The sequence below is a fragment of the Hyperoodon ampullatus genome (assembly GCF_949752795.1).
Source record: "Hyperoodon ampullatus genome assembly, chromosome: 1".
Taxonomy (NCBI): domain Eukaryota; kingdom Metazoa; phylum Chordata; class Mammalia; order Artiodactyla; family Ziphiidae; genus Hyperoodon; species Hyperoodon ampullatus.
In genome coordinates this window covers 199,540,342-199,565,624 of record NC_136914.1, presented here as the reverse complement: position 1 = coordinate 199,565,624, position 25,283 = coordinate 199,540,342, and the positions used below count along the sequence as shown (strand labels likewise).

Genomic DNA, 25,283 nt, shown 5'->3' with positions numbered 1-25,283 from the left:
AAGAGGTTTGTGAGGTAATGGACATGGACATTACCAGCTCTGTGTGTTGCACATAATAAATGTTTATTGGATCTAAGTCTAGCATCTGTACCAGGAATGAGGTGAAAGGTCATGTCATTGGTTTGTTTTATTCCCTAATATAAGTAACCACCCAGATTTTCAAAAGCATGTACCCTTTGACACAGTCATCTCACTTTTAGAATTCTATACACACAGTCAGGGCCCTATTGTTTATGACTCCACCTTTGTGAGCTGAAAATTAGAGAAATCAGAAAAGAACTAACAGTTGTTGAGTGCCTACTACATGCCAGACACTTTAGGTTTATCTGTTTTATCTTCAAACAATCCTGAGTAGTAGATGCGTTACCTCTCTCTTAAGAATAAGAAAACTGAGGCCCATAAAGGCCAAGCATCTTGCCCAAGATCACATAGGTAGTAAATAACTGCCTTGGAATTTGATCTCAGATATCTCTGGCTCCAAAACCCATACTCTTTCCAATATACAAATGATTTAAACATTGGATTCTGTGGAAATGTGTGAGGTGGTGAGGGAGGCCAAGGGGAAGGCTGAGTGGGAGGAACTCATCTCCCACCCTCACTTCAACCAGAGCACCTGGTTGAAAGTGCAATTACAAAAGAATTTTAACCATTCCATTACATCACATATTAGTATGGGAATTTAACATTAAAAGGAATTTTTTAGTACTAGAATTAGAATTATAGTTCTATAATATGTACTGAGAGGTTGGTGTCTTACTAAAAATGACATAATCTATCATTATCCATCAGCCAGGAGACCTAAGTGGATTGGAAAAGGCACTCAGGAGTCATAAGCATTGATTTAAATTAAATCGATTTAATTTGGAATTTTGCAAAGATGAGTGTTGGGAGGTTTGAGATAATGAAGGTCACCTAATCCTGGGCTTAGCCTTCAGAGTAAAGATTCACACAGAAAGTCCCCACAAAGCCAGAGGGACCTGTTTTGGTTAAATGTTAACAATGTAATATCAGCACAACTGGATGTTTCACTTAAGCTACCTAACAAAACCAGAGACACCACCACACTGATGTGTGCCAAACTTGTTGCTATTTTAGGAGAGGGCACCTGGACTTTAATCTGTCTGACTTATTTATTTGTTTATTCATTTATCCGTTCATTTATTCTGGAGGTGGAAGGAGGTTGACTACAAGGTATTTTGCCCAGGGAAATGAACTGGAGATGAACTCTTTGAGACCTGCTCACTGCACTAAATCAGATTTTTGTGGTTGGTGTTTTCTTATTTAAAGGTGTGGAAACTGTTCAAAATGTTTGAGTAGTCTTTCAAACCTCTCACATACCTTTATTACTTTAAGGTGGGCAGTAGGGATGGTATGGGAGGGGTGTTAAATTACTTTCCCTAGGGGGAAAACAACTAAGCTTTTCCCCATTACCCAATTGTGTTACAGAGTCCTGTCAGTTCCTATAGAGCAATAAATGCAGTTTCAATGGACAAAGGCTGAAAAAAATCACAATATTAGCCCACAAATGGAGGTGAAAATGAAGATGGTTAAAAAGTATATTATTTGTTTGAAAAGTACCCAGGATCAAAACTTCTTAGAATGTAAGAGCCCAAGTGAACCCTGGGCTCTTTCCTTAGGCAACAGAGACCTCTGGCTAGAAAAATATATCTGTAGTCTCCTGCTCGAGATTTTCTCTGATTCTTATTTTATTTTTATTCCAGTTGCTACATTGATGGCCGGGTGGTCAAGGTGATGGACTTCCTGAAAACTCGCCTATTAGACACACTCTCTGACCAGATTAGGAAAATTCAGAAAGTGAGTAAAAATCTCTGGGGAAGAAGAGGAGTGAGTTTGGGGGTAAGGTGAGGAAAATGTCACAGGATTCCAGCTGGATGTTAACACTGTGGGTAGAAAAATAGTGCAGTCTGGATTTGCATGGCCAAGAGGTACCTCTCACAGCTGATGATTGCCGTTTATTGCTTTTCAGATTAAGAAGGGTTTGAATGTACCATATCCAAGTTTAAAAGCTTCTCTATTTTAATAACAAACATTTTGTAACAGTTGGCTTCTAAATTGTGAGTTTCTTAAGGGAAGAATAGGTTTACTTTCTTTTTGCAGGAGTTTATTTTGGGTTAGTTTAAGGAGAGACTGATTACATTCATTCAGTGGAATTGTGGTCTGGGGTATTGGCAATTCTGAGCCACATTTACACTATTCCTAGGTGTCTTAGAATCAGTCAAGTAACATATTACTTTTGTAGAGATGTTGGGGAAGATAAGGTTAAATTAAGCAATTGAATGTAGGTCCTACTGTCCCGACACCTGTGGTTAGTAGTTCTCAAACTTGAATACAATCAAAATCACCAGAAATTGCTTGTAGTTTCCAGTCTCACTTCTGATGTTCTGATTTAGTATGTCTGGAGTGGATCCCAGACATCTCTATTTTTAATTGTCATCTGTCAAGTGATTCCACCCAATGCAGATCACGTTTTAAAATACACTAGATTAGTTAATTCTGAACTGTGAGGATCTTATGTCTACAGTTTCCATCTGCCTCTACAAAATGGTGATATCTCATCTTTAGTTTCCTAGTCAGGACCTTTTCCAGGGAATGAGGACCTTTTGAACATTCAACTTTCTTTTGAGCAAATTAAACACATCTTTGCAGAAAAATAGCAACAGGTAGGCCCCCATTAATATGGGATGAATGAGGGGAGTTCCCCGGTGGTCCAGTGGTTAGGACTGCATGCTTTCACTGCCAAGGGCATGGGTTCAATCCCCGGTCCGGGAACTAAGATCCTGCAAGCCGTGAGGTGTGGCCAAAACCACAAAATATATATGGGATGAATGAATAAATGAATGGCTCATTATAAAATTAGTTGTGAAAAAAAATACTATTTGGAGCAATCATAGAAAAGCACTTTTGATTGCTAAAGGGGAGGTCTGTACACTTTTCTGTATTCATACCAATGCCATACTCAGATTACAAAATAGCTTTTGGAGTCTTTAGAGGCTGGGAGGCCTCAGGACTTCTGAATTTCTACATCCCAGTCTGATCCCTCTGGGGATCAGGTGCACTGACCAGCACCCTTATCTGTCACTGTCTCCTACTAGGCAAAGCCTAGGAGAACTAAATGATTTGAAATATCTCTGTCAGTCTCTTTGACCTTCACTTAGTTTTTAATATTTAAATATTTAATATTTACTGAGCTTTTAGCAAGTACCAGGCAAAATACCAGGTGGGGCTTCCCTGGTGGCGCAGTGGTTAAGAGTCCGCCTGCCGATGCAGGGGACACGGGTTCGTGCCCCGGTCTGGGAAGATCCCACGTGCCGCGGAGCGGCTGGGCCCGTGAGCCATGGCTGCTGAGCCTGCGCGTCCGGAGCCTGTGCTCCGCAATGGGAGAGGCCACAACAGTGAGAGGCCCATGTACCGCAAAAAAAAAAAAAAAAAAAAAAAAAAAAAAATACCAGGTGCTGAGGATACAAAATGTAATAAGACATGGTCTCTGCCCTCAAGGAACTCACAGTTTTAAGGTTTAATACTTACTTTGAGCAGGTTGAAAAACATATTACCTAATGGAGTAGAATGTCAGCCTGTTGAACACTACAGTTTTCTAAGCACATTATGCTAATCCAATATTAGTTATTGGTCTCTAAAAAGAGGGGAGGAAATTTCTCTCATTCATTCATTCTTTCATTCAGTAGATATTTATTGAGTGTTTACTGTGTTCCAGGCACTATACTAAGTTTCTGTATTACAATAGTGTACAAGACAACAAGTCCTTATATTTTTGGCTTTTCCAGTTTTGAGCCTAATGATCTGATCAAAGGATTGTCATTGGAAGTAAAATGATTCAGTGGTATCATGGCACTGTGAGTGAAGGTTCTAACTGTGTTCATGTAATTCTTTAAGTAGAATAGGTAGCTCTAGGTCAAAGCCAAGACAAATGGATTAGGAGTTAGGTTCTTCCCTTTCTCCCCACTACCCAGTACTCTCCACCACTGCATACACCTTTACCATCACAGAATGTTCAGAGACTGAAATAAGTGGCTAAACTCACCTCCTGAATTGGCCAGGCAAGGCCAAAGAAACTTAGAGTAAAGGGCTCAAACCCTGTGCTCAATTGAAATTCAGACCTTTAAAAACATGTTTGATGGACTTGGAAGGGGAGAGCTAAGTGCGGTTGCAGGGAGGAGCAGTGGAGTCTCCAAGAGAAATAACCTATATACAGAAGGCACCTGGCAGGGGATGACTAGAATTAGCAGTAGGACCTGGACTCACCTTTTGACTGTTGCAAATACAACATGCTCAGAGGTCCCCTCAGGCTTATGTTCCTGTTTGGTTATGTCTTGCTGTGCAACAAATTACCCCAAAACTTAGTGGCTTAAAACAATCATCTATTATGACTATGAATTCTATGGGTCAGGAATTCCCATAAGGATAACTTGTCTTTGCTCCATTAGCTTCAGCTGGAAAACTCAAAGCCTGGGGTAATTCAAAGGCTGGCGACTGGAATCATCAGAAGGCTCGTTCACTCATGTGTCTGGCAGTTAGTTGATGTCCGTTGTCAGCTAGTACCTTTGTGGGGCTGATAACCAGAGTGCCTCTTTGTGTAGCCTGGGCTTCCTCCCAAGGTTTTAAAGTCAGTTGCCCAAGAGAGAGAGCCAGGTGGAAGCTCTATCACCTTTTCTATCTACCCTCAGAAGTCATAGGGCATCACTTCAACCACAGTCTATACATTGAGACAGTCACCAAGACCCATAGGGATTTAAGACAAGAGGGAATAAACTTCTCTGGATGGGGGAGTGGCAAGGTTCTGGAAGGGCATATAAGACCAGAAATATTTTTTCAGTCATTTTTGGAAAATACTGTCTGCCAAAGTTCCATACTCCTTGTTTCATTTAGTAGCTCATTCAGTTATTTCTCTGACTGGTTTTCTTTTTCCAATTCTCTTTTGCAAAGCTCTTGCCAGATATTGCCTTAAACGGGTATCTGCTAGGGGTGTTGCTGGATCACAGATTCCTTGAGGTTTGATTCATGGGATACACCTTCTATTGGCTACAGCAGCCTGGACCCAGTTGTTAGGGCCTCGAGGATGAGAGTCTCTACCACAGCCCAGGATATGCCAGGTACTGGCCTGACTTGGGGAGATGAGGCCTGGGAGACCAGAGAAGGGTCACCAAGATTTTCCAGTTGAAAAGTTACTTTGGCTGTTCGTGAAGTCCCCTGTGGATGGGTGAGGGTTTGGGGAATTAGATTCCAGGGTACAAACTGGGGCAGAGTGATCGAACTTCTTCTTTTGAGCCCCCAAAACCAGTTTGGAGATGGACCAAGTAAGATTTTAATATGTATATAACTGGAACTCTCATCCAAAAGCTAGAAATAGAATCTTTGTTTCTTTTCTATTTTGAGAAGTTCAGAGAAGTCCTACTGACCTCTCCTTAGGGCCACAGTAATGGAAAAAAGGGCAAATTTCCCACCAAAACAGATTCATGTGAGATTGGTTAGATAAACCAGTGGTGAGGCTGTTTGAAGAAGAGATAAGATACAGGATTTGAAGTCTAGTGGCTTGGGTTGTATGACCTTGGGCCATTCACGTAACTTCTCTGATTTTGTTTCTTCATCTGTAAAATGAGGATGCTAAGAATACAGTCAGCCCTCTGTATCCGTATCCATGTCTTCTGCATCTGTGGATTCAACCAACCACAGACTGAAAATATTCAAGAAAAAAATTTTCAGAAGGTTCCAAAAGGCAAAACTTGAATTTTCCATGTACCGGCAACTGTTTACATAGCACTTACATTGTATTAGGTAGTATAAGTAATCTAGAGATGATTTAAAGTACATGGAAAGATGTGCATAGGTTATAATACAAGCACCATACCATTTTATATACGGGACTTGAGCAACTGCAGATTTTGATATCCACAATTGTTCCCGGAACAAGTACTTGACAGATAGGGACCACTATCCTCCTTCCCTCTTAGAGAGATTAGGAAGGTCACATGAGGCCCTGTTTTGTTAATTGCTAGTGAATGCTAGTTCTTATTGCTATTATTATTGTTGTTTCAGTTATTGTGGTTATTTTTAATAATAATTTATGTAACTGGAGAAGCTTCATGTTACCTTTATCCTCAACTTGTTCTTTGCTTTTTTCCTCTTTCCTCTTTCTTTGAACCCTGGAGAATATGATAGGTGATATTTTTGGCACCTGAAAGGCAGTGCTAAAAACAGTTGTGGTTTCCAAATTTGGACTGCCACTTAAGAATTTTCAGTTTTCTGAGCAGTGGGTGAATTCTGGTCATGTGAAAATCTATGTGATGCATTTGAAAGCCTAACAGAGACAATGTTTGGACAACCCACTCCTTTGGATGATCCACACAGTCTCTCCCTTCCATTAGAATGAGGATAATCATCTGTACTTTGGGAGATGAGTCAAGGGAAAGAGTTGAGAATCTCTCAGTGCAGGCAAGAGTCAGACGGGAAAGTGAGGGATGTTCAGGATACAGTGCAGATGGTATAGCGTGGATAGCTGGGCTGACTCCAAAACATAACATAAGAACCAAGATGAACCACTTCGGCTTAAGTCACTTGGACTCTATGATTTGTGTCTTCACCTCCTAGAGGAATCAGAGGAGGAAATAACACTTTTTGATATTATTTTCAGCAATTCAATAGGCACAGGAAGGAGTTGGTGAAATCCCAGTCATAAGGGAAGTATTTCCAAAAGTACTGTCCTTATGATTGCATTTTGAATACTAAATAAAATGACAACTGGCTTCCCTAATATTTGAAAATTTCCTTCCTTCCTCCCTTCCTTCTTTCTTCCCTTCCTTCCTTCATTTATCAGCTGTTCATAACATTCTTGTATCTTCCAGACTCCTGAGGATAAAATGGAGAGCAAGACTGATGTGGTGGTTATCTTCAAAGACCTTATGGTCTAATGGGAAAATAGTTAATGAAGCAAGCAATGATAGTAAGATGCAATGATTCCTATAACAGGGGACGTTTAGGGTGCTACAGGAGCCCATGGTGAGATGTATCTACCTTAGTTTGTAAAGGAAGGGAAATTAGGTAAGTCTTCCCAGAGGAAGTGACATTTAGGCTAATTCTGAAAGGATAGACACCTTCTAATTTATACAGTTCTTCTTAGGGTGTGATCAGAGGACTCATGGTGGTAGATGTATATGGTGGAGGGAATGGTTTACATGATTTATAATATGACCATGATCATTCTTTTGTTAATGTCATCATTGCTTATGATTGCTTATAATACTTAATAAAGATTAATTCTTTTGAAATCTCAATAAATGCAGTAACATTATACCCCTTTTTCCAATATATCCTAGTTGCAGTATCATGGTAAGGTAAGGTAAGGCAGAGGAATATTTAATCCTTTGGAAGTAACGAATAGATTAAAAAGGAAACTTTTTTCTCAGCCAACTGCTGGTTTGCCTACTTATTATATCAAAGTATATCAAAGGGGAAGAGGGTAAAAGAATAACAGTTATTCTTGAGGATCATAGAATAACTGGATGCACAACAAAAGGAAAATGAGGACAATGACAATGTTAACCTTCTCTAATGAAGAAAACTGGAAAATGAAAATACATGAGTAGAGTAAGAACAGTAGTATCACTACTGGAAAAAAAATCACTGTTTCATTGACTGATTGATTCATTCACTCATTCATTCATTCATTCAATAATGTTGACGGCTTATTTCAATGTGCCAGTGCCTACCATAGTGCCTGTCACTTGGCAGGTGCTCAGTCAATATTGGAGGGAGGCAGTTAAGGAGTGGAAGGTGAATGAACAGAGTAAAATAGTGGGAGAAATGTAAAAGAAGCAAAGCAATGTCTATGTCTCAATCGCATTTGGATCTGCTATCTCAGCTGTTCACATGCAAAAGAATCTAGTCTGCTACTAACTTTGTAACATAATGTTGAAAAGATAGATATTGATTTAGGCAACCAAAATGGGCTATGCCTATATGTAGGCACAGTAGGAGAGTATCTTCTGGGTATATGCTTAAGGGTGAAAGAAAGTTCTCTTTGTGGCTCAAAGTAACATTTCAGTCAGTTTGCTAATGCCAGATATTTCATTTTAGAAAAATAATTTTTTCATTTTACATTAGGGGGAGGATGCAGAATGTAAATAGCTTGAGAAGAGGCAAACTACACTGATTTAAAGTCACACTAAGGTGTTAATATCAAATAATCCTTTCCCAAGAGCAGGGTTTTTTTCTTTGCAATAATTTTAGTTTATTTAAAAAATTTTTTTTAAATTGAAGTATAATTGAATTGCCATGTTGTGTTAATTACTGCTGTACAGCAAAGTGACTCAGTTATACATATTTGTGCATTCTTTTTCATATTCCTTTCTATTATGGTTTATCACAGGATACTGAATATAGTTCCCTGTGCTATACAGTAGGATCTTGTTATTTATCCATTCTATATATACCAGTTTGCATCTGCTAATCCCAAATTCCCAACCCAACCCTCTCCCACCCGCCTCCCCCTTGACAACCACCAGTCTATTCTCTATGTCCATGTTTCTGCTTCTGTTTCATAGATAAGTTCACTTGTGTCATATTTTAGATTCCACATATAAGTGATATCATATGGTATTTGTCCTTTCCAAGAGCAGGTTTTGATGGAGGGGAAGAGAAACACAGGGCAAAGAAATACTTAAGAGAGTCAGAGGACCCTAAACACAAACTGTGCCACAGTAATACCTTAGGTGACATCCAGGTGTGAGTCTAAGTTTTATGGGGCTGGAAGCTTATACAATGGGGACCTCTTTAAGAAAAAGAAAACAAAACAAATTTGTGTGTTTTAGAAATATATCTGACCATATTAACACATTATCATGACCCTTCCCAGGACATTAGTAGAGGCCTGTGAAAACGGGGAGCTGGAAGTTGATGAGCTTCCCAGTAAATTAGCCTCTGTGACTCAACTTGGCTATCTGAAAATGGGAGAATATGTCCCAAGGGAAACTTTGGCTCTTCTCTTTCAGATATAAGACACTGATGATAAATAGGGGAATCTAGCTGGAAAGGTATGTTTACCACAAAAGAGCTCCAAAGTTTCGGTCAGTGTCATTCCAAGAACCACATTTCCTTGATTCTTAAACACAAACAATTATAAAATGTAACATCAATTTAATAACAGCTGAGGGGAGAGAGTAAACAGCTGGCAAGTTTCTTTTGATGAAAAACATTCTGATTTCAAAACCATTAAAATGTGGAAAATGCATCATCAACTGACAAAAATGTAGTAATTGTATCGCCTTTTAGGCTACAAATGCCATCTATTGAGTGCATCATATATTACTAACCCATTGAAGAAACCAGTAACATTTTTCAAGGCCACACTTGCTAAGTAGTAAAATTAGAACTCCTAACTCCAGGGCCCACACTCTATCCAATACACTGTTCTGAATCTCCCATGCTTGTTAACCATTAATTTTGTAGCCCATGGAATATTTATATTCCTGACCATCCAGGATTAGGAAACCTTTTTAAAAAGAAGAATACTGAATGTTCCTGGTGAAAGAATATCAAATTGACCTCTTGGTCAGTTGATATAATCTGGGGTGGGTGTCCTAGAAGTGAAAGCTGAATGAAAGTTGGGAGCCACAATCTTAGGTGATATCTAATATTATCACAATATTAGATAGTGGAAGCGGACAAGGATTTTCAGGGAGTGATTTGCATTCATTCACTGGACTCCATTCCTATGTTTCATGTGTACATGTATAGTGAGGTCCTGCTGTGTGGAAGGCAATGACCATATGAAGGACATATTGGGGGAAGGGCCCTGAGAACAAACTGCTACTTAGGGCAAAAATCTTCTTCAGGAGGAAAAGGCAGCTTGGGGTGACCTTCTAACATTTCCACATGGAAGTGGGGAGATTACAGGGTTTGCCTTGAACAAGAGGAAATTACCTCTGAGGCTGGTGGAGGCTATGACTCGTCAGTAGATAGACAGTAAGCCCGAGGGGTTGGTTAGTCATAGAAGAGGACTGGAGAAGGGAAGAAGAGTGTTTTATGTGCAGGTAGCTGCTGTCCAGTCTTTCCCTCCACCAGCACTTATCCTTGAACATAGTCATTGCTTTGGGACTGTGAAACTTTCTTCCTAATTTTCTTGCATATGATCATAATTTCCTTGCCTCCCCAGTGACTTTCTTTTTTGTGTATTTTATTTTAATTTTATGTTTAGTTGCAATTACACTCGATTGCTTTTCTGCAGTTTGAGATAACAAGAGCAGAGAATACAATTTTAAATCCTAAAAATGACACAGAAACGGAAGTCACAAATTAAAAATTGATCTGATACCAAAAGAAAATGGACAAATATGACACTCCGGAACAGGAAGATGTTAAAAAGAAATTATACAGAAAAAATTAATGAAACTGACAGGAAGTTCATTAGACAGAAGAAATAAATCAGGAAGAATGTGATGAGATATTGGAATGGCTGAGCTCAGAATAGCTCGGCTTGTCTAACCTGAGAAGGACATATTAAATATGGAGGCAGTTTAGTGAACCAGTAGCTTCTAGGTCTCCTCAAATAGGAAAATTCAATTAGAAAGTGAACAGAGTCCCGAAATGGAACTGTGAGGATTTGATGTTTGCTCTTATGGTTTTGAGGTTATTAGTTATCTTCTCTGATATCTACTCAGCATTTCCATTGGTAAAATATTACCTCTCTCACTTATTAACAAGTAAACTACTTCATTGTCTCATTATTTAACAAGTTTTTAATAAGCAAAGTGGCTGACAAGTATTTTATAGGGCATGCAAAATGGAAAAAAAAAATGTGGCTTTCTCAAGCTGCTTATGGTGTAGGAGGATTAGGCATACAGAAAATTACAACTCAGTATAATAAGGTCAAGGATAGCGATAGGTTCCAAGAACTTTGGAGGCCAGAGGAGAAAATTAATTTTCTGAGGTTTTGAGAAAAGTTTCACAGAGGAGGTAACATTTAAAATAAGCCATGAAAAAAAAAAATCAGACAACATGGGTGAGGAGTGAGTAAGGGAGAAAGTGATCAGCAAAAACCTAAAAGAAAATCATGTAGTTGAAAAATGGTGAGTCCATTTTGTGTGGTGAACCTCAGATCTTGTGGGGACGGAGAGGAGAAAAGGTAGCCAAGGGGTAGTTATGAAAGGTCTTAGATACCAAGTAAAGGAGTTGGAATCATATCCCATGGATTAGTGTTTATCACCATGATTTCACCATGTTTAACATGCTCCCATGGACAAGTGGATAAAATAGACTATGGGGCTGTGTGTAGTTTACTGGCTCCTTTGCTTTTTTTTCCATGTTAAGGAAACATTTCATAATTCTGGCGAATGGAAAGAATGTTATTGTGATAACATTGAATCTACTTTCTTTTATTTTTAAGTAAATCATTTCCCAAATCACTGCTTTCAATATTATCTGAAACAAGTCACTCGTAGCACATCTGCCAGATAGCCGCACAGACCACTCTGTGAGCACATGATTGAGTTCTGCTGCTGGTAATGGAAAGCCACAGAGGTTCTGAAGCTAGGGAGAAACTTGTCAAGTTAACAGACAGCAGCACTGTAGAGGATAGTCTTGAGAAGGACACACTTTCAGGAAGACCAAGGGAGAAATTATAAGATCCAGAGCTCAGGAAGGGATGGTGAGTGAGAAAGGAGAGGGCAGAATGGAATGATCCTGTCCTCTTCTAATATGGTAGGGAGCTTAGAGTCCAAAACACACAAGAAGGATGGAAAGAAAAATTGGAACATTACTGAGCTCTCACCTGGACCTCTTATAAATACAATAAGGAGCAAAGAGGCAGGGGCACCCCCAAGAAGAGCTATGTGCATGGGTAAGGTTTAAGAAGCTCCCTAAAGCTACTCAACTCCTTTTAACTAGTGACGTAGGGGACCAGTTCTGGCTGCTTAAGGAGCTACTGCTCTTCCTGAAGTGCTGGGGGAAGTTGATTTCCAACTATATGAGATGCTGGAATTAATGGACTCCAGCGTCTTTTGGAGGGTGGGCCTCTTGCCAGGGCTGATTAGCCCCGCTGGCCTGTCCACGATTCCTGTTTTATTGCTTCCTTTCTCATTAAGGAAGGTGTTGGGTTTGGATAACCATAAACAACATGTCTGCTGCTACAAGACTACCATCACTTGCACACTGAAACCAGGCTCTCAGGATTCTTTTTTAAACAGATCACAGATTGAGAGAAACAGGAAAAGGGAGCCCAGGTTTGAAAATATGCCACAAAAATGGTTATTTTCCTATTTTTACTGTTTTCTTTTCTAAAAAATATTCAAAGTGGTAGGGAAAATAAAACTTAAAAGAAAAAAATCAAGACTGTTTTTCTCTCTCACCCCTCCTCTCTCAGTATTGCCACACGAAGCAGTCCTGATGTCCTCCACCCCTGAAATGAGAGGAAAGGGAGTGTGAGGGTTTCCCGTCACACCACCCTGCCCCCAGCTAGCCCAAGGATTCTGAGCAGCCACTGGCAACTTGCTAAGCTGTTCTGTGGATGCCTCAAAGCTCCCTTGTCCACATGGGTCCAAGGGCTGAAGTCTACTGGGGACAAAAGAACTGCTAGAAGGGAGCCAACCACTCAACTCCCCTCTCCCTTCACTTCAGTAATCTCGGCATCTGTACTTCTTCTCCCTCCCCAGACAATGTGTTCCTTAAAATAATCTTCACTGGCACATCATTTCTCACCAGGACCTGTACCCTTGTTCTTTCCAGTCCTCCAATTTTCTCTCTTCCAGCACAGGGGGAATCATATTTACTCAGAAAACCACAGTGTTAAACTATAGCCCTCAGTTTCTTAGAGTTTCCCTTTCTAAGGGAATTTTGCAGCTGGTTCCATCTGTTTTTCCTGATTTTTTTTCTCTTCTCTTCTACGCATGCTAATTTCCTCTACAGTCCCAACCAGCACCCAGCCTCAGTACCTCCCCTACACGTTACTATGATGGTCTTCTCTGCTCATAGTAGACACACAGTTCATTAAGCCTCTCATATGTCCCAAACAGTCAATGCTCAGAAAATCCTTTTTGATTCATACCAACTACTCCCAGAACTTTTTATCATTGATACTTTCTAGGAATCTCTACCCCACATAACGTTTCATATAACTGGTTTGGTTTTGTATCAAAGTACTACCTCCCTGTGTTTTTTGTTCATGTGGCTTCTCCAGAAAAACGACAAGAATCGCTCCTGTGCTGAGTGGATAAACGAATACTCTGAATGCTAATTACATGAATGTGAATTATACATGTGCATTTTAAATTCGAAATAGGCCTTTCCCTGCTACTTAGCATACATCTGGTCTATTACCTACCACCACAAACGTATCCAAAAGAAAAGCAAACAACTGTAATGTTAGATTGATCCAAACACAATCTCATGTGCTTTGGACAAAGAGAGTTGTCTAGGTAACATTTGCTTTACTTTAAGCGCAAGAGGGAGGAGATATGGGGATATATGTATACATATAGCTGATTCACTTTGTTATAAAGCAGAAACTAACACACCATTGTAAAGCAATTATACTCCAATAAAGATGTTAAAAAAAAAAAAAGAGCTTACCATATGCCAGACACCTTTCCAAGTGCTTTACAAATATTAGGTCACTTAAATATCAGGAAATGCTCTCTTTTTCTAATTTTACAGCTGAGGAAATTAAGGTACAGTGAGGTCAACAGTGAGTCAATGATAAAACCAGGATTCAAACACAGGCAATGTGTGTAGAGTCCATGCTCCTAACCACTAATCAATTCTGCCTCACCAATTACAAGAAGTTTTAGATTGTTTCGTTCCAAATCTTCCTGCAAGTCAGAAGACAATTCAGATGAACTTTATTTACACAGAGTCTGTGTCCTTGCTGAGTCCTGTGTACACAGTAATTTATAAATCCAACCATTTTCTGGAATCAAGTCCTCATTTAAAGGAGCTAGGCTTTAAAGTCCTTATATAAGGAGCTAGAGGGATCTTTCCTGACCACTGTCTAAAATATCAACCCTCCCCTCCTGCCAAGGCACTTTCTGTCAGATTGCTCTGTTTCATTTTCTTTCTAGCACTTATTATTTCTAAATTTATGTTTGTGTGTTTATTGTCAGTCTCCTCCCCTTGACTAAAATATAAGCCAGTGAGAGCAGAGACTTCTGTTTCATTCACTGTCTGCCCCTAGAACTCTGCTTGTCATATAGCAAATGCTCAGTATTTGTTGAGTGAATGAATAAATGCATTTGATAATGCCTTAATGTTTTTGGATGGACATCCTTAGCCGTTTTTCAGTCTAATTTAAAATATTCCCCTTAGGTAATTTCACCTACTCCTGTGGCTTTTTCCACCACTCAGTATTTACCTCTGGCCCAGATCTTCAGATCTTTGTTTTTGAGGTGACCAGCTCTGACCAGCTCTGGCTTTTTTTTTGTCTCCCATATTTGTTGTTTATCTAATTTTAATTTCCATAATCAAATTTACTCTTGACCTTTGAGGGATAGGAGCCAAGGGGACCTGCATAAGCATTACAAAATACTAATACATTTTAACATTTTGTATTTGGAAAGGACTTAGATTTCATCTACTTCAAATTTGTGGCTTTACATGTTGGTGAAGAAATTGAAGTCCAAGATAATGATGAGCCAAAAGTCTCACAGCTGCCATGTGGTAGAACCCCAGACTTCCAGGATGTAGTCCTCTTTCCACATCAGTTATCTGCCTATTAGAGTCTACCTCGCCTTTTGCTAATGATACAGACACACAAACACACACGCACACGGCTTTATTGAGGTATAATTCACATACCATAAGATTCACCCTTTAAAAGTGTGAAATTCAGTGGTTTTTAGTATATTCACAGAATTGTGAAACCATCACCACTATTTAATTTTAGAACATGTTCATTACCCTCCAGAGAAACCCCATACCTATTTGTAGTCACTCCCCATCCTCCCCCCTCATTCTCCCTCCCTTTTTCCAACCCTAGAAAATCATTAATCTACTTTCTGTCTCTATGGATTTGACTATTCTGGACATTTCATATAAATGAAAGAATATAATGTGTGGCCTTTTGTGTCTGGCTTCTTTCACTTAGCTCAATGATTTCAAGGTTCATCATCTTATACTAGTTACCTTTTTGTTTTGTTTTATTTTGTTTTGTTTAACCAAATCACCTTTCTCTAACTGCCTCAATCATTTCAATATCTTTGAGCAAAAATTAATCTTTGACTATCCTGGAAACCAAAGGCAAAAAAGAAAAACACAGATATGTTACTCAGTTCCAGTTAGTCACAGCTCCAGATCCCGTCCGGGCGCAGCCTCTCTGCACACGGCCTGCCGTCGCTGCCTCCACCTTGAGTTGGGAAGTTGTGTAGCCGCTTTGCGCTAGAAACTCTGGTCTGAAAGTGCTGGGTTTGAGGCCTCTGCCCGCCGCACCCTATGAGCCAGTGAAACTAGACTAAGTGCAAAAGAAAAGAAAAGAAAAAAAGTGGCCTGGAACCGAACCAGCAATATCTTTGAGGTCTGCCTGTATACAATTTGATGAATTTGGACATATGCAAACACTCATGAAACCATCACCATGATCAAGGGAGAAGATGGCGGAAGAGTAAGACGCGGAGATTACCTTCCTCCCCACAGATACATCAGAAATACAGTTACACGTGGAACTGCTCCTATAGTTCCAGTTAGTCATAAAGGAAGCACAAAGTTTATCAGAAGCATGGATGTTTTAAGGGGAATCATCACTGTAGGCCTTTAATTTCACTATATGACTCTGTCTTCTGATCATTTAAGGTGTTTTTCTCGCTTTCTTATTTATACTATTTCCAGCTGCCCTTGGGTTGGGCACTCTGAGCAGTGTCAAGAAGCGGGAGAGGACCACCTTGTGGTGTCCTCAGTGACTCTGGGTGCAAGGGGAAATTCTTATTTAATCTTTAACAGTTTCCAGTTTGACCTCCACTATTAATTTTTTCTTCTATTCTTGATCATAATCCTTACTTACATCTCAAATTTTAAAAATATATTTACAACTTTAACCCTGAAAGGGTCAAGTACTTTACCAACCCTGATTTTAATATAGGTCTCAAATAATGCATATTCTCTAGTAGATGCAGGGGAGAGAGGAGAGGGCAGGGAGCTATACATAGGGAGAGATGAAAAGAGGAATATGATTGCTTGCTAATGTCTGCCCACGGGTCTGGGAAAAGGAAAGTTCTGGCATATATGTTACAACATACATATGGTTTTTTTTTTTTTTTTTAGACCTGAGGTGCAGAGAATTAATTACCGGCCTCAACTACAGCAAACTATTATCATCAGTTCATGCAAAGCCCTCCTTTTGTTTTAATTTTCACCTTCATCTCTAATCCCCACTTACATTCACCTCCCTTTTATACATGCCTTCCTTATGTCTTTGATATATGTCCTTAACAGAGGTGTATCTTTATATACTTTTAGTGTTATTGGGTATGAATGAATAATTACATAAATAATATTATGCTGTAAACCTCATTCTGTTTCTATTTTTTAAAAGCTCACTAAATCTTTAAAGCCTGTTCATGTTGCTGGACGTATATTGAATGTATTGCTCTAACTGCTGCATAATATTTCATGTATGTATTTTACTTTTTCATTCCTCTAGCAATGGACACTTGCCACAAACAGTGACATAGTAAACATCTTCATACTTGTCCCCTTAGAGACCTGAGGCAGAATTGCTTTGTTCTATATGTCTAGGAGAGGAATTGGTGGGCCGTAGGACCTAAATACACTACTGTCTTTATCCAGCCCCTCTTGTGCACAACCCACATCCTCTCAGTCCCACCTCCTACTCCAGCCATCCCTGCAGAGGCCAGAGCTAGGCAGCTGCACAGGCTGCAACCAGCTTGGTGCTGGTGTGGTGCGGGAGGACCTCTCATTTTCTGCTCTGGGACTTCTCTAAGGCAGAGTGTGGAATGGTGGGAACCTGCTCAGCACTCATGCCTGCACAGTGAATTGGGGTGATAACAGTCACAAGGCTGCTCTTGACCTTTGGCGAATCGGAGCCAAATGATGAATGCTTCCCCTGGTCACCTCCCGCCTTGGGGGACAGTTCTGAGACACAGTTCTTAAGGCTTTTACCAAGTTCCCTGTAGAATTGAGTATAAGTTGCCAGTAGTTACCAACTTGAAAACTCATTCTTGTACTGTTTTTTTCTTCTTCCTTTTCACAGTCCCCAGTTCCTCATTCCTGCTCCCTGTTATTTCTTCCCAAATGAACTACGTATAGACAAGCCTTTGTCTTAGACTCTGCTCTCAGAGATTACCCAGCATACAACATTATCCCTAAGTACTGCCAGATTGCTCTCCAGAGAATCTGAGACCACATCTAGATAGTCTGGCCAATCTCCAGCTTGTGGATCAGAGATGAGGACATTTCAGAATTTCAGGGGGCCACCTTTTGACAAGAGGCTTTGTGTATGCTTAGAAGGCAGCTCCCTGTGTAGTATGTTTCACGTGTGAATCAGTGGTTTTTCTTTTTACACTTACTGCAGTTATTTTCAAAATGTGGTTGTAATATACATACATGCCTTGGTAATGATAATATACCTCTCCCAAACATTGATCTCTGCCCTCTCTCATGATTCACAACTGCTGATGCATGGACAGTACACTCATCCATGGATGTGCCATAACAGAGTATTGAGAAAATTTGCTTCTCAATACTTGTTAATATGGAAACATCATACCACCTGTATCTTCCAGTGAAGGGTGTTGCAGTCAACTTATGTCCTAGATAAGGATGCATTGTTCTTCTGTCACATTGTCACTTGGGTTTTCTTAGGGGAAATAAATGATCATTTCTTTGAGTTGACATGTATCAATATTAATTCTTTTGTGTGTGTGTGCCAGCTATCTGTATGGGGTGCATCACCATGAAAAGAGCGTAGGTCATGACCACCTGGGAGCAGGGGATAAGAGGAACTTCTTTAAGGGAATGTATGTTCCTTCTCATTTGGGAACAGCTTTTAAAAATCTCATCATCTCCTTCTGCTTTTGTTGTGTGAACAGGTGGTTAACACATACACCCCAGGAAAGAAGATTTGGCTTGAAGGTGTGGTGACCACCTCAGCTGGAGGTACAAATCTGTCAGATTCCTATGCTGCAGGATTCTTGTGAGTAACACTTGCAATTTCACTCCCAAGGGCTTTGAGGAAAGGACAGTGAAATTGCTCATTCTGCCCATTGGAGGGGGTGGGGGTTCGTTTCCCACTGAAAATTCTTCATCCATTTCTTTGTAAATGTGTTTAATCACTCAACAAACAGTGATTAGGGACTTGTCTAGTTACTAAGATCTCAGGTACAAGCATTAGAGCAAAAGTAATAATAGTAGTAGTAATCATGATAGTAATAAGAGCTTTATTTTATGTCTTCAGTGCAAAATACAGTACAGACAACATACATTTTCTCTTCTAATTTTCACGTGAGTCCTGGGAGATAGGTAAGAGTAAGACAGGGGTTTTGCCCTTTAGAAACTTATGATTGGAGGAATGGAGATGGGGAATAAGAAAAGCTGTAGGAGACAAGTGTCATAATAATAATAATTTTAACTGCATAGTGCTTACCATGTGCTAAGGACTATCTGATGTGCTTTATATGTATTTAGTAATTTAACAACCAGTATATTAGATACCCTTATTATACCCTTATACCCTTATAAGAACCCAGTGAGATAAATGTGATTATTGGTTAGTGGCAGAGCTTGGACTCAAGCCAAGGCAGTCTGCTCCAGAGTCCAGCCTCTTTGCCACTACAGTATGCCATCTCTCTTTCTGCCTTACGTGGGCTAGCCACAAAAGGGGTAGACATGCAAAAGAATGAAGAATTTCTGAATGGGAGGATCAGGAAGGGCTTTGCGGAGGAAGAGGCATTTGAGTGGAACATAGATTTCTCTAATTTCTATAGGTGAAGATTGTTGCTGATGGTAGTGGGGAACATAGAGGCTGAAGGAACATTATGAGGGGAAATGATTAATGTGAGAAAGCTCAGTATCTGCAGGGGTGTAGTGAGGGCTGTGATTAGGGACAGAGTTTTACCACCAAATCATGGAAGACCTTGAAAACCAAGCAGGGGAAATGAGGCCTTGTTCTATACTCAGTGGCAAGCCATTGATGATTATGGAGGAAGAGAGAGACCCATCTGACCTGTATTTAAAACGTTGGCTTTGATAGTAGTATGCACAAGAGTTTGGATAGGCAAGAGGTAGGGAAATGAAATGGAAGGCTACTGAATCGTCTGGAGAACAACTTAAGCCAGAAGCATAAGGACCTCTGGCTGGCCTGCCATTGTCATGGACCACAGATTAACCAAGTGACCTGTTCCTGGTCCAGTCTAGTCTGTCGTCCTGGTTTTTTGTCTGAGCAAGGTTCTCCTAAGAACTGCAGCTCTGCCTTCAACTATGCGTTTCACTACTAACAGCTTCTCCTAATTATATAGCTGTAGATCTTCTCCATTAAGGCAGCTTCTTCAATACAGTTGTGAAGGACAAATCAGGCTGGTCAAGTAGATTGTCTTTAAGATGGCATCCTGGCAGATGCAGATGAAGATAATGAGTCAATGTCTACATGATGATGGCTGGGGTCTTCCAGCCCTGTGTCCTCACATGAGAGGCACAGAGAGGTTGTTCAGGGAGCATGGTTCAGTGAAGGAAATGGAGTGAATCAGCATTTGCTACACTGTTGCTGAGGGTCTTCTTTCAAAAATACTCTCCTCACGAGGGTTTCATTATGAGAGACAGGTTGACAGTCCGTATTGCAGGAGGCCTCTGGAATCAGAAGAAGAATGGCCTTTGCTCAGCCTTCGCAGAAGGACTCCTCTGCAGGGCCCAGCAAGCAGCCCTCTTGTACTGTTTTCGTGAACGTTCTTCCCTTTAGAGAGTGATGTGAAATGAGAAATACCACAGACCTTCATGAAGAGGGCTAGAGAGAGACCTGCCTTTTCATGAGCATCAGCCAAATATCCATAGATCTCTGAGTCACTTTGCAAACACAGATTAACATTGTTGTTTAGATTTTGGCTGTAGTTCAGATGTCCAATGCTTTGTTGACAGATCAAATGACAACCAGCTCATTCTGCCCCTGGTCTTCTCTCTTACCTCTTTATCACCCATTTCCTCTCAACCCCACTGGCGGTACCTAGATATATGCCCTTTGAGTCCAGTTCTCCAAGGGGCATAAATTGCTTCCTGGGAAAAAAAATGTAAAGCATTCTAGGAAGGTCCAGAAGGCTAGAAAGGAGTTGGAAAGAAGGCATTTTACAGCCCTTTTTCAATACATGGCATAACTATAAGCTTACCAGGGCATATAAAATGCATGCACAAATTAGAATTCTCTGCTGCCAAGTATTCAAGGATAGTTTTCCCAATCAGGGCTTTGAGATTCTTTGATGCCCTACCCTTGGCATACTACTGTGTCTGCAGCACCTAGTAATGTCTGCCATGTAGTAGATATTCAATAAAATTTTGTGGATGAAAGATAATGGCTGCAGAAGCATCCTTGGTGAGATATACCAGTTATCTTGCCACTTTTCTCTACTTGAACATAAAAGGGAGACCTGGAACATCATTTATTTCCCCTACTCAGGAGATTCATTACTACAGGAGGAAGATGAAGACAACTCCAGAACTAACCATCTATTCTGAAAAGCCATGGAGAAACAAGGGCTCTGGCCATAGTCATTAATTAGCAATGGTCTTCATGTCAGTAAGGTCACTGGTTTGGAGCTCCATACGGTCTCAGATTTGGGAAATCATAACTATGCATTATTTGTCCCTAGTATGCTGAATGGTGATTCTCAAAGTCCTAGAATCTAATTTTATCCAGATCAATTTCAACTTAGAGTATTGAGCACCTATAGTGTGCCAGGAACTGTGATGGTTGTTTTGGGTACAAAGCTAAAATGTGTCTATTTTTTTATGAGCTCATACCAGCTGGGAGAAGACAGAGAAGTAAGTAATTATCATTCAGTGGGCCAGCAGAGGGTATGAATAAGAGTTCTGGGGAAGTACAGAGGAGAAAGGTACTACTATTGGCTGGGGCAGCAGAGTTTAGAAGGAAATGACACTTGACTTGGAGATTAACAGATGGGAAGAAATTTGCCAGGTGAGGTGGGTTAGTGGAAGAGAGGAAGGAAATTCTAAGGAGAAGGTAAAACATATAAAGGCTCAGGTAGGTATGTGAGAGCAGCCAAAAGTAGTTTTATGTGGCTTAGAGCCTGGGGAATAAAGTTTAGGGTGAGAGAAGAGGTGATAGGTGAAGCCAGACAATATATTCTTAGGAAAGATTGTGAAATGCCTTATCTTTTACCCTGAGAAGACTGAAGCTCTAAGTCACTTTTCTTACACACATATATTATTACAATTGGAAGTTTCCTTGCATTTCAGAATACAAAGAAAGAAAATGAAATCAATTCGCGAATGAATGAATGAATGAGTTAAATGTGTAAATGATGAAGGCAGAGTTAGCAGTAGGTGTTGGAAAAACCATGAGGGCAGTATTTTTGAAGGATAGCATGCCCTGGAGAGTGGGTATTTGGCATGATGGGTATGTAATAAGTGTGTGAGCAATGCAGGTCCTCCACTGCAACATGTGTGTGATGGTAGCATACTCCTATCCCTGTATAGTTAGTTATAGTGCCAAGGGAAATTATTACTGCATTGCCTACTGACAGTGATATATGAGGGATGCAAATGACTGGACCATAGGTCACAGAAGTATGTGGGTTAGCGTCACATGTAAAGTACATGTACAGTGAATAGGTGCAAGCAGGGGAGTTTGAGTGATGGAAAATATAGTGTGTGTGCTTCTGTGATTGTGTGTCTTGTGGTCAAGGGGGATGACTTTAGGCTTACAAGTGGCTAGGGTGTTCATTTTATTTGTTAGTATTATAAGAATAAGAGATAAGTCATTAGCAACAAGCTATTTTATGACCAAGGGCAATTCATTTTACTCCCCCGACCTCTTTATTTTCTTATAAAATGAAGAGGTTAGATTTGATCATCTCTATAGATCTCTTCCATCTGTGTATTTAATGCTTAAAATAGTTTCCTCTAAAGTACTAGGTAAATTTGATGGGTGTGGGTGGTGGTGTGTATGTGTGTATGTTGGCCAATTTTTATAGAGCTTGTTATATGCTATTTTTAAAATGTATTGATGTAGCTTTTTTCCCCTGCTTTTCAGATGGTTGAACACTTTAGGAATGCTGGCCAATCGGGGCATTGATGTTGTGATTCGGCACTCATTTTTTGACCATGGATACAATCACCTCGTGGACCAGAATTTTAACCCATTACCAGTAAGTGTAAGATAAAGGTTCCCAACTCCTTTTCTGTGTCCTTTAGTTCTTTTGATCATGCTCTGTTCCACACCGGTAGAATTTTTCTCCTCCTTCTGTTACCAGTTAATTTCATAAATTGAACAGAAGAATTCTTGACCCATTTTACAGACTCTTGGCTTCACCTCCCACACATACCCCAATATATACACACACGTACATACATACGGGTTTATGCATATACACATATATATATTTATATATATTTATATACTTACCACTATTATTTTAACAAACCTTGTGCAGTTGAGATTGCAAATCTACTTGTGGCCTGTTTGAACTCTGCTTGAGAGTGAATTTTTCCAGGTTGTTTTCTTTTAATGCTAATAGGAGACATTAGTTGATGTCAGATGCAACATGTTGAAAGCAGATGGGAGATCGTTGGCCAAGATCAGATACAGTAGGAACCCATCCCTTGGAGAGTGGCTGAAGTGCACTTACACTAGATGCTGATCCCTCTGTGACAATGAGGGGATTTGCCCAGGGTATCACCTTCTCTAGGAAAGCAAAGGAAGGGGAAGGCTAAAGAAGAATGGCAAAAGCAGAGATCTGGGTTTGTCCAGTGACTTTATTGACCAATCAAAGAAATCCCACTTAGTCCAGAAAAGCTGTGCTTATCAAAAATATTATGTGAGTTATCCTTCTCACAGACATCTTAGTCATGATAGAAGGTCAAATTCCTCTCATTAACCCATAGAATGTCAGAGCTGGCATTCCCCTTCAAGATGATCCAGTTCCACCTCATATAACAGAGGGAATGACAGCCTGGGGTGGGGGGGAGGGGCATGTAGAGCCAGCCCTAGAACCTGCTTCTGTGCCCTGGTCCAGTAATCTTCCTACAGAATTACTGCTGCCCTGGGGTCCACAGTAAACAAACCCAACTGGAACCAGTGAGTGTTCCTGCCATTTGCTTCCCCCTGACCACTTCCACCCCCCTATTCTTCTCACTACCCAGGCCTCCAAGCCCAGAACAGAGAACATCTTGGCACCCAACAGCACCATTTCCTTGTCTCAAAATAATTCCTCTAGTTAGAGTACTAAGTAATTATTATATCCCTGATTGTACATGACTCCAATTAAGTCAAAAATATTAAAGCTGACTGGCACAGTTGCTTTTATTCACAGGGCCAGGATACCTCTCTCTCAGTGTATGTGGGGCTGGGGTATGGAGGGGTGAGAGGCAATTTTCAGCTTGTAACCATAGGGGGTTTCCTTTGTTTGTTGTTTGTTTTGAGCTCATAAACTTGTGGTGATAAAATAAATAATAATTAGAAAAGCATCTATGAAATATAAGCACTGAACAAATATAATGTCACACAAATGTAAATATTTATTGACCATCTGGCACTGGGGAGGAGACTAGTAGTAGATACCTGAATAAGTAGATAGTGGATTACTCTAAGAGGGGGTCAGTGAGGGCTCCTTTAGAGTATATACAAGGAAGGCCTCTCTGAGAATGTGACATTTAAACCAAGAGCCCAGTGACAAGAAGGAGCCAGACATGCAGATTTTTGCAGAAGAGCTTTCAGGCCGGGGAAGGGGCTAGCACAAAGACTCCGAGGCAGGAACAGAGTTGGCATGTTTGAGGAAACATAAGAACACCAGAGTGCTGGGGGCCTGGCAGGGAAGGGGGAGACTGGACATGAGGCCAGCCCGGGTCAGATCACGAAGGGCTTTGAAAGCTAAAAGGAGTTTGACTTTTATTGTAAGTAGTATGAAAAGCCATTGGAGGGTTTTCTACAGGGCAGTAGCATGATCTAACTTACATTTTTAAAAGATCACCCTGGTATAATTAATGCACCAAATATTATTTATATATTTGATAATGTGTATAATACTTAACAATTTATAGACCACTTTCATATACCACACATCAGTAAAACTCCAAACACTCTGTCCTTCCTTTTTCCTGTCTTTCCTTATCCCTTCCTTCACACATCCAAATCTCTTTCACTCCTCTTGATCATGTACTATATGCTGATCACTATTCCTGGCAAACAAGCCACTGTGATGAGCGAAAAAGACAAGGTCCTTGAACTCCTGGAGCTTATAGTCTAGTGAAGTGAACTGAGAAATGGAAAGTATATAAACACATAAATAAGATAAAAAAAATTGTCATAATTGCTCTGAAGAGAGCCTGGTGAGATGAGTATGACTATTTATACTTATTTTGCCAAAGAGAAACTAGGGTTCTTTGAAGTTGTTAAGTGACTTATCCAAGGTCAGACAAGTAGTAAGAGCTGGAACTCAGAGTTTTTCAGTTCTAAATGCTATTTTCTTTTCACCGTGCCACACTATTTCTTGCAATACTCTCTTTGGTGTCTGTGCTGTGGTCTGAGGCCACTGTTTGTCTCAGAATTGAGTCTGGAGATGGGAACAGGCATCTTGAGGAACTGGAGAGAAGAAAACCTAGGCCAGAAGAAAACCTATGATCTGTGGGTGACTAGACAGGTTTGATTTCCAGAGCTGGACAAACCTGGATTGCGTATCAACTCTCTATGTACCTTCGCATGGCCATGTGTTAGGTTAAAGATGCAAGTTCTCATGGCTTTGTTCTCCCCAAATGAGCGATAATACAGGTGACTTTCTTTAAAAGCTTACCATGAGACACCTTGGTTGATAGGTAGTAGCAGCACAGAGGTTCATTGGAAGCTAAAACAAGTCCTATTGATTTAGTACAAAGGCTCAAATGTTCTGGACAGCTGTATTTCTGGAAATGCCAATCTCTAGTAAAGAAACTGTATGTAAATCACTTTAAAAGGTAGCAGGCTTTCTTTTTCTCTTTCTTTTGGGCTAATAAATTCTGTACCTTATAAGCAGAGAACTTTGCAGCTGGGAGAGTGTGTCCTAAGTCTCCCAGAAAGAATTTACTAGGCTAGACCCAGGCACCAATCTGACAGA

General features: G+C 40.2%; 1 protein-coding gene across 4 annotated transcripts in view; it reads left to right on the top strand.

Annotated features, from left to right (window-relative positions):
* HPSE2 (heparanase 2 (inactive)) overlaps window positions 1-25,283 on the top strand; it is a gene marked incomplete at both ends in the record, with an annotated part of 561,691 nt that overhangs the window by 423,998 nt on the left and 112,410 nt on the right. For all 4 annotated transcript variants that reach the window (XM_079714947.1, XM_079714946.1, XM_079714944.1 and 1 more), the window contains 3 exons: window positions 1,722-1,815; window positions 18,063-18,166; window positions 22,229-22,343. In XM_079714947.1, coding sequence (XP_079571073.1) covers window positions 1,722-1,815; window positions 18,063-18,166; window positions 22,229-22,343 — 313 coding nt within the window. The remainder of the gene's footprint in view (window positions 1-1,721; window positions 1,816-18,062; window positions 18,167-22,228; window positions 22,344-25,283) is intronic.